The sequence below is a fragment of the Canis lupus genome, chromosome X (assembly GCF_011100685.1).
Source record: "Canis lupus familiaris isolate Mischka breed German Shepherd chromosome X, alternate assembly UU_Cfam_GSD_1.0, whole genome shotgun sequence".
Taxonomy (NCBI): domain Eukaryota; kingdom Metazoa; phylum Chordata; class Mammalia; order Carnivora; family Canidae; genus Canis; species Canis lupus.
Genome location: NC_049260.1, coordinates 54,254,786 through 54,268,814, shown reverse-complemented (window position 1 = coordinate 54,268,814; position 14,029 = coordinate 54,254,786). Strand labels below are relative to the sequence as shown.

Below are 14,029 nucleotides of genomic sequence, written 5' to 3'. Positions count from 1 at the left end.
GACAATGACTCTGAATGTGGTAGTAAATATAGAAATCCGGGGTCCCTCATTTCAAGAAACTTATTGGCACAACTTGCCCTCTTCCCCAAAAGGAACAAATTCACTATTATTCTCTAACCACCTCAAAAAGATTCTCTTACACTTGCCTCTTTTAAATTTCACGACAAAATAGGGCAGTTAAGAGAATACGTATTTTAAGTGCACTAAAGTTAGTTGAATAAAGAGCTGAAAAAGTGGAAGACAATCACCAAAGCTAATAGTTTGCCAACTATAAAGACTGCAAAACAAAACAAAAACTGCTCTTGAAAGATTACTCTTGAGTAATTCATTATACCATCAGTGGATTCTTTTTCTGGAACTAGCAGTAGTGAAGAGACTTCACACTTACCCTATTCACACCCCCACCCCCAAGAGTCAGAACCGGCATGCAAAGGGTGAGTTTTATTTTCATAGATTTTTTAAATTGCTGTTCAAAAGTTGTCTAGCAAGACGGCATACTTCTACCAGAATTCCACCGGGGCGCTGATCCTCACTAGAACACTGAGGACAATCAGTCTCAAATTGCAGGTAAGTGTGACCAAGCCCACGTTGTGGTCAGCGTACAAGGACCCGCGCTAAATATACGATTAAAAGTTGTTTCAACTGTGGAGCAGTTACTACAGCCGTTTACCGCTCCAACTCCAAAGGAGAGCCTGCTTGTGCTGGCATCAGCTCTGGACACGAAAAAACAAGCACCGCGGGCAGAGAATCTCACCAGGAGTAGAAGGGCTAAGCTGCTGCCGTTAGTCCTCCGGAGGGGCAGCGTCCGCACCTCCGCGGCCGGGAGAGCCGCCAACTTTCCCCAAGGCAGCTGGTAGCCGGGGGCGGCGGGCGCCTGCCAGGGTTCCCAAGTCCAGGGGTCCTGAGAGAGTCTGGGGGAACTAGACCAGGACCGAGGGCAACCTGCCCCGGGGCAACCTCTCCCCGGCTCGCCTGCCTCCTCCCCGGTCCGGCCCTGCAACTTGGCTGGAGGTGGCAGAGTCCTCCCCAGGGCCCTGTGGGGGAGGGCTCCCGCCCTGCCCACAAGGGAAGGGGGCCTCCGCCGCCGCCACCGCCACCGCCCCTACTAGGTGACTCACCTGGTGCCCGTCCCGGGAGTGTGGGGGGAGTGCGGTTTCTTCTGCTTCCAGCGGCTGCTGCTGAGGTGATGGCTGCCCGGAGTCGCGAGTGATGGGACCGTCAGGGTCGAGGCCACCGGGGCTGTTCAGGGTGCCAGGGGTGCCGGGGCCAAGGCGGGACTCGGCTCCCCGTTCCCGCCGCAACTCGGAGCGCAACTCTAGGTAGCAGCACAACGTCAGCAGGTGGAGGGCCAGCGAGAGGCCAAAGAAACCCAGGAAGAGTCGGCAGCTGTTCCCTTCACCCGCCTGGGCAGGGGCCCCGCGACAGCCGCAGCCCTGGCTCCCCCGCTCCCGCGGCGCTGCTGTGGGCAGAGGTTCCCGGCGCTCTACCTCTGGGTAGCCCATGGCCTCCGGAGACACCCACTCTCTGAGGCCCTGGAGCCGCCGCGTCTGCCTCAGCCGTTCAGGACCCCTGACAGGCAGCTACTGCCCTGCCATCGGTTAGGGGCTGCAGGGACCCGTTCCAAAGCAACGGAGGCTGGGCGGAACGGAGCAGGGAGCTGCCGCATGTGCAGCTCCACTCTGAGGGGTGGGAAAGGGAGGAGGAGGCACGGGGGAGAGGGGCGGCTCGGCCTGAGGGGAGAATGAAGGAGGTGGCCCAAGCCGACCCCGCCCCATCCCCCGGGCGGCTGCCCGAACGCCCAACCACCGGCCGGCCAGCCCTTGGCGCTCCGCCCCCTGCCATTCCACCCTGGGCCTCCAGCCACTGGGCGGGGCCTGGGGGCGTGGGGGTTCGCCTCTGCCTGACTGCCCCACCCAGTTCTTCCCGCTTGCGCCTGTTCCAGTTGGTGACCGCCGCTGTCGTTCATGCCTGGACTCCGCCCCAATTTAACCCCCTACCGTCCAAACCGGCAGGAGGAGGGAAGAAGGGGGAGGCCGAGAATTTGGGAACCTTGGAAAGAAAGTGGAGCAAAGAAAAGGAGGCAGAACCTAGAATTAATAGAAATGTTTGCAATTAACTGCAGTTGTTAATAACATCATCCAGCACTTATCTGTTGCTTTCAATCTTCAAAGCGTTTAACAGACGTTAAACTAATTAAAACAGTTCTTGGTTTGGAATGAAACCATGCCTGCAGTGTTTGCAATCCTGTGGCGCGCCAAAGGAAAAAGGAAACCCAGGAGCCTGGGAGCCAAAGGGAGTGAGATTGGGGTGGAAATGAGGCAGCCCCACTCCTGGAGTGAGTCTCGAGCCTCAATCTAAGTGGCCGAAAAGTGCAGGTAAGCCAGGTGGAGCTGAGGTGATGTTGCCCCATGCAGGTTCAAACAGTCTCCTGAGATTTCTTGATCTATTAATTAATTCAACAAATATGTGTGGGTCCCTTTACAATGCAGAAAGTGCTGTATGAGATAATCCACAGCCAGAGGAGTTTCTCGCCTGCCTCTGCAACCAGTTTTCAGCAGAGAATATGTGCCTTCAATGAATAAATGGGGATATTGAGGGCCAGGTGAGGTGCATTTTTACAAGGGTGGTCCACAGAACCGGCCAGGCAATATTGGCATCTCTGTTTGTAGGCAACTGTTCTGGCCTCTCCACCTCTCCCCTCCCCTCCTCTCCCTGGAGTAGTCCCTGGGGGAAGTTCAACAAGTCAGCCAACTGTTCCAGATGTACACTGCTGCAACTGCAGCATCTTCCACAGCTGAACCAATGAGAAAAAGTTTCAGAGCAAAAACCAAAAAAAAATAAAAAGACAAATGTCAGAACAATAGACCCTGAAATGAAGTATGGAAAGGATTAGTTGAGTCACAATCAACAAGAGTTACTAGTCTGAGATTATAGAGAGCTAAATGACCATAGCAGGGGAAATATGTGTGCTTCTTGGTCACTATGTACTCCTATTCCCATGCTATAAATAATTAGCAGTTTAATTGACTTGTCAAGGGTAGGCCTGAGACCTAGGCTGATGGGAAAGAAGAAGAATAGGGAGATATAGAAAAGAAACTGTGAAGCAAAAGCAAAACATGCACTGGAAAGGTCAGTCCAAAAAGCACAGGAGTCATAAACCTTACATATATTAGCCACAGCCAACTTTTCTTCCGGATACTTTGTGAATGACCTCAGTGCTTCAGAAAGATCTATTTGTCCCCTCATTGGTCCTTAACCATGAAGTATAAAGTTTGCAAAGAATATCATCACCATGCCCATGAGAAGATTTAAAAGGGCACTTACCAGCTAAGCTAATTTCAAGTCCTGCTTGTTCTGTCTAGAAATTCCTGGTGCTAGGGGAACTATGGAGCTGATTTACCTTAATTATCACAGCATAAGCTTATTAGAAAGAATGTTAAGTATAGGAATCAGTAGGCCTGACCCTACCACTGGTTTGCCGGGTCACTCTGAGCAACTCACGTTTTTTTGGCCAGTGACTTTTTGGCCAGAAACATTAGTTTCTCCAACTGCAAAATGAGGAGTTTGGACTTGAACAGCTATAACATGTTTTGTCTGTGTTATTGCTGGCTATGTTGATTTGGTTGTATATACAATTCAAAGAGACTACCCCTGATTTCCTTAAAGTGAAAAGGAAACAAGTAATGGCCATCTCCTGGTAGTGGTTGTCGCAGGCCTTACTGGTCTCAGCTTACCCTCTTCTACCAGGCTTTTAACAGCCAGACTGAGATCCTGGGTTGCACCATTGCCCTCAGAAGACCTGCAAGTCACTTTGACCTAGAATCCCTTTTTGGTTCCCCAGAGAAAGAACATGTGTCTTCATATGCAGTAGGTATGTTGAAATGGAGCCATCCAGTGAGGGATATGCATGGTTATTTTTGAAAAGTGTTTTGAAGTGTTACTTCAGTTCACTTCTATGCTTTCATAAATACCCCAGCTCCTACAGCATAGGTCTCAAATTGACAGCCTACAGGCCACATCCAACAAACAGATGTGTCTGGTGCAGTATTGGCTAAAACTTTGAATAAAAAAATTAATTACCAGCATTTAGAAATTAGGACGTTTCACATAAAAAAATCAGATTTCCTGCTTGTATCTCTAAAAGAAAAATAAAAAAACCTGCTAACACTGAACCCACATTCCCATATGGCTACAGTCAACTAGAACCGAAACAAGTGCAAACAATCCAGTTCCACACAGTCATCCCTACCTCTTTCCTCCAGTGTCCATTACTGCCCTTATCACATATTACCTTACCTGTCTGGCCCCATGAATTCCAGAAGACAAAATATCAGCTCCTTATCATAATCCATAATCTGCCTTTCCAACTTCATCTCTCACCATCTGACAAGAAACCTATACTCCCACAAAATTAAATTCATTGACACTTCTCACACATCTGTGTCTTTGGACAAACTGATTTCTTTGCCTGAATGCTTCCACCTTGAACACCTGATAACTTCCTCAAGAATCAAATCACACGTTCTCTCTGGTGAAGACCTACAACTCACTCAAAGCAGACTTTTTTTATGCTTTAACAGTAGTACCCTGAGCATGTCTCAATGATATCACTTACCACATTGTAGTTTTCTTTTTTCACATGCTTTCTCATCAATAAACTATGAGCTCCCTGATGGTAAGAACCACACCCTTGGGACGCTGGGGTGGCTCAGCAGTTTAACGCCTGCCTTCAGCATGGGGCATGATCCTGGAGTCCCTGGGATCAAGTCCCACATCGGGCTCCCTGCCTGGAGCCTGTTTCTCCCTCTGCCTATGTCTCTGTCTCTGTCTCTGTCTCTCTCTCTCTTTGTGTCTCATGAATAAATAAATAAAATATTTTTTAAAAAAAGAATCACACCCTTTCCACTTGGGTACTCCCAGGAACTAGCACAGCACCCATTACATATAGGCACCAGTATTGTTTATCAAATTAATGGGGCATCAAGTCTGGTATGGTAAACTAGGTTACCTAGAATTCAAAAAAAGGAAGTGGGCCAAGGGAGGCCTGCCAGTACCCCTTATGAAGCACCTACTGTGTAACACATTATGGATAGATATAAAGGAAATTGAACCAAATGACAATTGTGTAATTATCCTCCTTTTTTGTACTACTTACTGTTGGAGTTGTGGGTAATCTAGAAAAGTAAATAACCTATAAATTCAAATATAATTGGTTTATAATACTTCACTGGCTTTTTGTCCCATCAAGTTTACCTTCCTAGTTTTGTCTGGGCCTAATAATAAAATGATATAGTTGACAATGCCTGAATAATAAACATTCAAAACAAGTTGACAGCCTCTGGCAGAATATCATAAGGAGTTGGCCAAGGGCTGGTTTTAAATACCTCTTACCTCTGGATAATCTACAGAACAAATCATTGACATAGAAATCACAGAGTTGACCCTCTGACCCACCTGATGATAAGCAGATAGAAAGTAAGGGGGGACATGGGCTTACAACGTGGATCTTGGTTTAAATCTCAGCATATTCATTTACCAGCTGTGTGATTTAGGACAGATAATTTTTGCCTGTCTTACAGAGCCTTAGTTTTCTCATATGTAAAATGTAGATGACAGCATATGTTTTGTGAGATAGCTGTGCTTAAATGAGATGCTGTATGTCAAAGTGTCTGGCACATAATAAATGCACACTAAATGTTCATCCCTGCTATACAAGAGACTTCCACCAAAAGGAAATGAGAGGGAAACTATATAACAGTACTCAAAAACATATAAAAATGCAGAAAAGCATCTATGTGCTTTGCCCTTGCCAAATGCCTGCCCCCTTCTTTTTGCATTCAAAAAGTTGAGATGGGACCCTTATATTCCCATCACCTTCTCCTGAACCCTTGATTCATGTATCATGTATCCGACTTCCTCCTCTCCATCTTCACTTGGATGTCTAGTAGACATCTTTTTTTAAAGATTTCATTTATTTATTCATGAAAGATACAGAGGAGAGAGAGAGGCAGAGACACAGGCAGAGGGAGAAGCAGGCTCCATGCAGGGAGCCCGATGTGGGACTCGATTCTGAGACTCTAGGATCACGCCCTGGGCCAAAGGCAGGTGCTAAACCATTGAGCCCCTCAGGGATTCTCTCTAGTAGACATCTTAAGCTCAACATAACCAAACCCAAAACTTTTCTCCCCCAAAATGTGCTTATCCCTAGGTCTTATGCATCTCAGCATATGTCAAGTCCATCCTCCCACTGCTCAAGTCAAACACTGTGAAGTTATCCTTGAATCCTCTCTCTCTCTCTCTCTTTCTCTTTGAGAGATCTCTCTTTGAGATAGATCATAGAGGGGGAGAGGAAGGAACAGAAGGAGAGGGAGAGGCAGAATCCCAACAAAGTTCCACACCCAGTGGAGAGCCCAACATGGAGCTCAGTCTCATGACCCTGAGATTATGACCTGAGCCACAATCAAGAGTTGGATGCTTAACCAACTGAGCCACCCAGGCGCCCTTTGAATCCTCTCTCTTTTGAACACCTCACATCCAATCTGTCAGCGAATGCTGTCAGTTATGCCTTCAAAATATACCTAGGGGGTGCCTGGCAGGCTCAGTCAGTAGAGCATAGGACTCTTGATCTTGGATCTTGGGATCATGAGTTTAGCCCCATGCTGGGGGTAGAGGTTACTTAATTTTTTTTTAATTTATTTTTTATTGGTGTTCAATTTACTAACATACAGAATAACCCCCAGTGCTCGTCACCCATTCACTCCCACCCCCCGCCCTCCTCCCCTTCCACCACCCCTAGTTCGTTTCCCAGAGTTAGCAGTCTTTACGTTCTGTCTCCCTTTCTGATATTTCCCACACATTTCTTCCCCCTTCCCTTATATTCCCTTTCACTATTATTTATATTCCCCAAATGAATGAGAACATATAATGTTTGTCCTTCTCCGACTGGCTTACTTCACTCAGCATAATAGGTAGAGGTTACTTAAAACAACAACAACAACAACAAAAATATACCTAGAACCTGACCATTTCTCACTACCTCCCTGTCACCACCCTTGTCCAAGCTCCCATGCTCTTTCACTGGATCACTATTTTAGCAGTCTCCCGGGTCTCCATGCTTTTTGCTTTTTTCCTGTTCTCTATACTTTATTCTCTATCTTGTTATCAGAGGCTTTCTGTTAAAATGTTAAGTCAGAACCTATCAATCCTCTGTTCCAAATCCTGTGGCTCCCCACCTCCTACACAATCCCTGCCTTGGTCCCACATGATGTGATTGATGGAAACTTCTTGGGTTCCTCTCTTGCTCCTATTCTCTTTGCACTCTGCTCCAGACACATTGATCTCTTTGCTGTTCCTTGAACTTGTAAAGCATGCTCGCACTTAAAGGTCTTTTTACTTGTCTTTCCTTCTGCCTGGAATGCTATTCTCCCAGAGAGCTACATTACTTCTCCTTTACTTCTTCCAGGTCTCTTCTTAGGTGTCACCTTATCAGAGAACCTTTCCCTGACCAATTTCCCATCACTCCCTGTCTCCCTCCTTTGCTGTGTTTTCCTTCCTAGCACTTATCACCATATGACATATTATATGTGCATTTGCTGATTGTGTGACTCCCGTGAAGCCACAGCTAGAATATCCGTTCCATGTGGGCAGAGAATTTTGTCTGTTTTTGTTCACTGCTTTATCTATTAGGCCAAGAACAGTACCCAACACACACTAGAATCTCAACAAATATTTTTGATGGGGTGACTTCCTCCCCTAGTGGAGTAAGAGAAAGGAGAAAGGAAGACAGGTCAGATGTGTTATTCAATAGGCAAGGACTTTGCTTCCAGCATAGAAGTAGAAAGAATACCTCTCTCATTGTATAATGAGGCAACTTCCCCCAGGGAAAGACATGCAAAAGATCACACAACTAACTAGAGGAGGGGGTAAGAAAGGAAAGGAACTTTGGTTGAATATTTATCTCCTATGTGCTAGCCTTTCTCATTAACTTTTGTGGGAGGTTTGTATTACAAACATTTCACAGATAAGGAAACTGAGGCATTTAAGAGAGAGGTTAGATGACTGGCCTAAATTCATATAGTAACTACATGGTGGAGTCTGAATTCAAAATCTAGGTCTGCCTGGCTCAAAAATTCCGTACTCTGGCCTCCAACTTACCTCCCAACTATTGACAGATAGATGCAAAATTCAGCCTCATAGAACTGGACATACAGAGACTGGGGGATTCCTTGAATGGCAGAGTGATAAACAAGCTATAAGTCAGAGTTTCTTCTCCCACCAGCCTGGCTGCCGCTCACAACCATCCTTTTGCCCCAACTCTATGACAACTGTGTATACTATTGATTAGATGAATGTGCTTAAGTCTGGGCCCATCAGGTCATTCTACTGTACAGTAATCCTTAATAAATCCTTCACTTCCCCTTGACTCTTTAACAGTAATATAACTTCTTAGCCTAACATCCAAGGCCCTCCAATCTGGCCCTAAACTACCATTGCAGCCATACTGTTGCTAGGCCTTGACAAAATGTGGTCTCTGCCTGACTGTAGGTCTCATTGTCCAGGAACAAAAGTCTATGTTCCTGCCTTTTTACCTTTTGCTGACATTACTCTCCTTCCTCTTTCCAATATCCTGTACCTTCCCCTTTGCCATTTAAAATCAGTACGTTCAGGGCACTTGGGTCGCTCAGTGGTTGAGCGTCTACCTTTGGCTTAGGTCATGATCCCAGGGTCCTGGGATTGAGCCTTGCATCAGGCTCCCCATGGGGAGCCTGCTTCTCACTCTGCCTATGTCTCTGCCTCTCTCTGTGTGCCTCATGAATAAATAAATAATATATTTTTAAAACAATAAAATAAACTCAGGATGTTCTTCAAAGCCCAGCTCGGATTTTCCCTCCCCATCCTGCCTGCCCACAGTGCTCTCAACCAGGACAATTTGCCTATATATCTCTGATGCTCAGAATATGCCACTCACACTTACAAATCCTTCCACCATTCTGTGTAAATGTCTCACTTCGCCCAAATTATAGCCAATGCTCTTCAAAGGGTAGGACCTTGTCTTAGCCTCCATAGGACCTACCTTGAGTAGGTGCTTACCAAATCTTTGTTAATGGCTAAAGACTCTGCAGAGATTAATTCAAGCAAGGGTTTGAAGGAAGAAGGGTCTGATGGAGAGAAAACTATTCTAGATGGAAAGTAGAGTAAAATAGAATGCTGAGCACATTTCATATTGAAAAAAAGTAAAACATGCAATGAAGAAGGGGAAGAGCAGCAGACCTCTAACTTGTTGGAGGAAGTGACTATAGACATGGCTGATGTAGGAATGTTTGCAGAAATCCACGAAGCAATGATAAGGAGATAAAAATTCTTCTTGGTGGAATATTCATTTTTGCAATAAAGTCTTTGGCTACTCATGGGTGGCTGAGCATATGGGGAGGCTCTCACTTCATGAAAGGAATTTTCATTCAAAAATAGAAAACCTTGTTGCTGGCAGAGAGTCATTTGCATTCATCCCCTGCAATGTATGTCAGTCTCAGCATTCAGGCCACCAAGTAGCCTAGAAACAGGCTGCATATTCCACAGAGCTATTGCTACATGTTACATCAGGATTGTAGTAAGATCGCAGATTTAGTTTTTGGCAGAGTAGGGCTTTAAGAGAATCTTTGGCAGTGATTGTCTTTACAGGTTTTCACATCCCCCAAACAACTATGTATGGTAGAGATTGGCCATTTGCCTTCATTTAAAAAGGGATAGGATGACTGGTCCAAGGTAACACAGTCAGGGTAACTGACTCAGCCTAGGATCCTTTCTCATAACAAACTTTCATATTTGTCCATTATACTTATGTTTTCTAGTAGATATGGCCAAAGAGTTTATTGACTGTGCTCATAATTTGCATTTTCTCATCATGAGTATTAGGGAGCAGATTAAGGGAATCTGAGCCTAAGAGAGTCAGACACCTTTGGCATACAATATTGGCACCGTGATAAGCAACCTGAGACAGGACTTGGAAGACTTTAGAGTTATAAATTTCCCAGTCCTGCACCAGCTTCCTTCACCCACTAGGTTATATTGAAGGAGTACTGTTGGATTTGCATGGTTAAATATTACATTCATTCAACAAATATTCATAGAGTGCCTGCTATATGCCAGATACCATTCCAAATGCTGGGGATAAACCAATGGACAAAAAAAATTTATATAATTTATAATTGAAAAGTAAGAACTCTATTTTTCACAAGTACAATTTTTATTTTATTTACAAAAAAAGGGTGGTTCAATCAGGTTAAACATCCAACTCTTGGTTTTGGCTCAGGTCATGATCTCATGGGTAGTGAGATGGAGCCCCACATGGGGTTCTGTGCTCAATGAGGGGTCTGCTTAAAGCTTCTCTCTCTTCCCCTCCCCCCACTCATGTGTGCACATGTGTGCACATGTGCTCTCTCTCTCAAATAAATAAATAAATATTTTTTAAAAATAATAGCTACCTTATATGAGTCCCTAGTGTGTGCCAGGTACTATGCTAGGCAAAGTTACATGTGTTTATCTCATTTAATCTTCAGGAACAATTTTTTGAGATAATTTGCTTATTTTCCTACATGTTAAAAAAAAAAAAAGAAAACAAGCCTGGGGTGCCTGGGTGGCTCAGGTTGTGATCCCAGATTCCTGGGATCCAGCCCCACATCAGGCTCCCTGCTCAGCAGAGAGCCTGCATTTGCCTCTCCCTCTGCCTGCTTCTCTCCTTGCTTATGGTCTCTCCCTCTCCCTCTCTGTCAAATAAATAAAATAAAAAAAAAATTAAAAAAAAACCCAAACCCGGGATCCCTGGGTGGCGCAGCGGTTTGGTGCCTGCCTTTGGCCCAGGGCGCGATCCTGGAGACCCGGGATCGAATCCCATGTCGGGCTCCCGGTGCATGGAGCCTGCTTCTCCCTCTGCCTATGTCTCTGCCTCTCTCTCTCACTGTGTGCCTATCATAAATAAAAAATAAAAATAAATAAAAAAAAAACCAAACCCAAAGAAAAGTGAAGAAATACTAAATACATGCCTAACATCCCCCAACTAGTAAATGGTAGTGTTAGGATTAAAATCCAGGTCTGTCCTAACCGAAAAGCCCACATTCTTTCCATTATGCCACAATAAACAATATATTTTACACACTCAGAAACCCAAGAAGTAAATTTTTCAGAAATTTTCAAGCTGGGGACGCCTTGAGCAGTTGAGCTTCTGCCTTTGGCCCAGGGCATGATCCTGGGATCAGGGATCGAGTCTAACATCCGGCTCCTGGCAGGAAGTCTGCTTCTCCCTTGCCCTGTGTCTCTGATTCTCTCTCTTTGTGTCTCTCATGATTAAATAAATAAATAAAATCTTTAAAAAAAAAAGAAAAGAAAATTTCAAGCTGGAATCTATTAGATAATAGTGGTATCATTTCTTCATCCTAATTTAATCATACAGTTTAATGGGAAAGTTACAGTACTGTAGCCAAGCCAAGCTGATCTTGAAAATAACAAAACCAAGACGCCTGGGTGGCTCAGCCGTTGAGCATCTATCTGCCTTTGGCTCAGGGCGAGATCCCAGGGTTCCGGGATTGAGTCCCACATCCAGCTCCCCGTGAGGAGCCTGCTTCTCCTTCTGTGTCTCTGCCTCTCTCTCTCTGTCTTTCATGAATAAATAAATAAAATCTTTAAAAAAAAGAAAATAACAAAACCAAATAAGAAAACTCTAGCAGCAAAAAATACTCAGGAGATCAGATGACAGAACACCAAGGGCAAATGGTGGTGCGTCTGGTGGCAGAGGGGTTCTGCAAAGTATTACCACAGTCAGTGAAACTTCCCAGAAGACCTTGTATTGATTCTTTCATTTGTAATTTGTTACTTCGTTCATTTACCTTTCCACCTTTCAAAGAGTTATTGAGCACTGGCTATAGGCACTCACAGCTCACAGAACTTCTGTAAACATTGTGAAGTAGTGAATGAATACTCAGGAGGCCTAAGTCAGCAGTTCATAGGTCTGTGGCAGTCCTAACCACCATCTTAACGCTTTTTTTTTCATACATGTTCAGTTCAACTCAGTCAATTTAGGGATTTTGTTTTTTCCTGTGAAACCTATCACTGATTGACTCTTGGAATACAGGTTTTGCTTGATTGAAATATGCTTTATAGTAATGACCACTGAAGAATAAAATCTACAAACTGAGTCTGGGGGAGGAGTTTGGAAGCTGAGCTTTATCTAGCAACAGAAAGTGGGATACATAAGCAGAAGTTAGGACACCAAGCCTAGCCTGAGGGAAAGAAGCTTCTCCTTAGGAATGTGCCAAACTGCTTAGCAAAGGAGACTGGCCTCTGACAGGGAAGAAGGTGGCAACCCAGAGAAGGTAGATGACCTAAGTATCACTATTATCCACCCTTGGGCCTAAAGTTCTTACCCCTGCAAGACCAGGTATGATATCCCTAGTTTAGCATATCTTCACTTTGTTTAACCTCCACAGTTCCAAAAATCATGACCATTTTCTTTTCTCAGCCTGTACAGGTGACTTAAGAGGTCAGAACTAGAAGGCCCTTTGGAGACCACCTTGTCCAACCCATTCATTTTTCAGAAGAGGACACTGAAGCCCAGAAGGATCAACAATCATGCCCATCAGTTAATGAATTAATTAAACTAGAACCAATTGTTCCTCCCTGCTTTCCCCCTAAATCACTAGCTTATGTATCTATACCTGATAATCTTAAAGCTTTTTCAAAGCACATGAATTACTTATGTTTAACTTCTGCTGAATTCAAAGTATGAAACAAAAAGTTGGGGATCCCTGGGTGGCGCAGCGGTTTAGCGCCTGCCTTTGGCCCAGGGCGCGATCCTGGAGACCCAGGATCGAATCCCACGTCGGGCTCCCAGTGCATGGAGCCTGCTTCTCCCTCTGCCTGTGTCTCTGCCTCTCTCTCTCTCTCTCTCTCTGTGACTATCATAAATAAATAAAAATTTAAAAAAAATTGACTAAAAATCACTGGTCTTGCTTCTGAGTTCTAGTCCTATGAGAATTGTTGGACCAACCCCCAACAATTTGCCTAGTTTGTACTTTGCCTTGGGGTAGTCCTCCATTATAACCAGTCTTATTCCTGTGTTCACCTGAATGCAAATCTTAATCTTACCTTGACTGTCTCAGAATCCCCCCACGAAAAATGACTGTGCAACTCATCTTAATTCTTTAATTAGTAGCATTTATTTTTGAAGAAGTAGTTGTTAAGCTGCTCCTTAAATATACTCTTAACATTTTTAAATTTGAGGAAGAAATGAAAAGTTTCTGCTACAAATGGTTTCTACATAAAACTCCCCTTTTGGAAAGTTCCTCACTGGCAAATTACCACTTGACTTGTTATAAGAAGCCCCAACCTCCAAGGGGGTGATCAGACCTATTCTGCATAAGTCAGGGAACTTCTTTCTGCAGATTCTGATGAGGCCAAAAACTTGATGTCAAAGTAATTTGCTTCTTCCAAATATGTCTTTTGGGAAAGCTAGAGAATACAATTCTGAGAAGAGCTGGCTGGAGGAAGCATTGGTTGCAGTTATAGCTAACATAGTTGTTTTGAATTCTTCTCCTTTAAAAAAAAAGCTAAAAATTTTTTTTAAAAAAGCTAAATTGAAAATATTATAGTGAACAGAACTGAATGCTTCCAGTTCAGACAAACAGGCAAAAAGAGAAACTTATCTGGGCTTGTAAAGCCCCCGTAGAAAGCCAAACTACTGTTAAATGATAATTTTTTAAAGTTAAAATCTTGACTCTCATGCAAATATAAAAGGAACACATGTCAAACATTTTATTTAACTCATCTCAATTAATTAGGGAAGCAGTGAATGTTAAAACCAGTTTAAAGGAGAACTCAAAGGACAGATTCCCATAGGCAATTATGAATGCTAGAATGAATTTGCAAATAGATGCAAAACTGGTCAATATCCATGGGACAATAACCAATTGCATTACACCTGACAAAATTCATTTACATTTCTATGGGTAAGAATATTTTGCATTACTATTGGTTTTCT

The 14,029-nt window shown here is 44.1% G+C and overlaps 1 protein-coding gene across 1 annotated transcript in view; it reads right to left on the bottom strand.

Moving 5' to 3' along the window:
• EDA (ectodysplasin A) overlaps nt 1-1,725 on the bottom strand; it is a 442,092-nt gene extending 440,367 nt beyond the window's left edge. The window contains 1 exon segment of the mRNA NM_001014770.2: nt 1,119-1,725. Within this exon segment, the coding sequence (NP_001014770.1) occupies nt 1,119-1,502 (384 nt within the window). The 5' untranslated portion in view covers nt 1,503-1,725.
• Between the last annotated feature and the right edge of the window lie 12,304 nt (nt 1,726-14,029).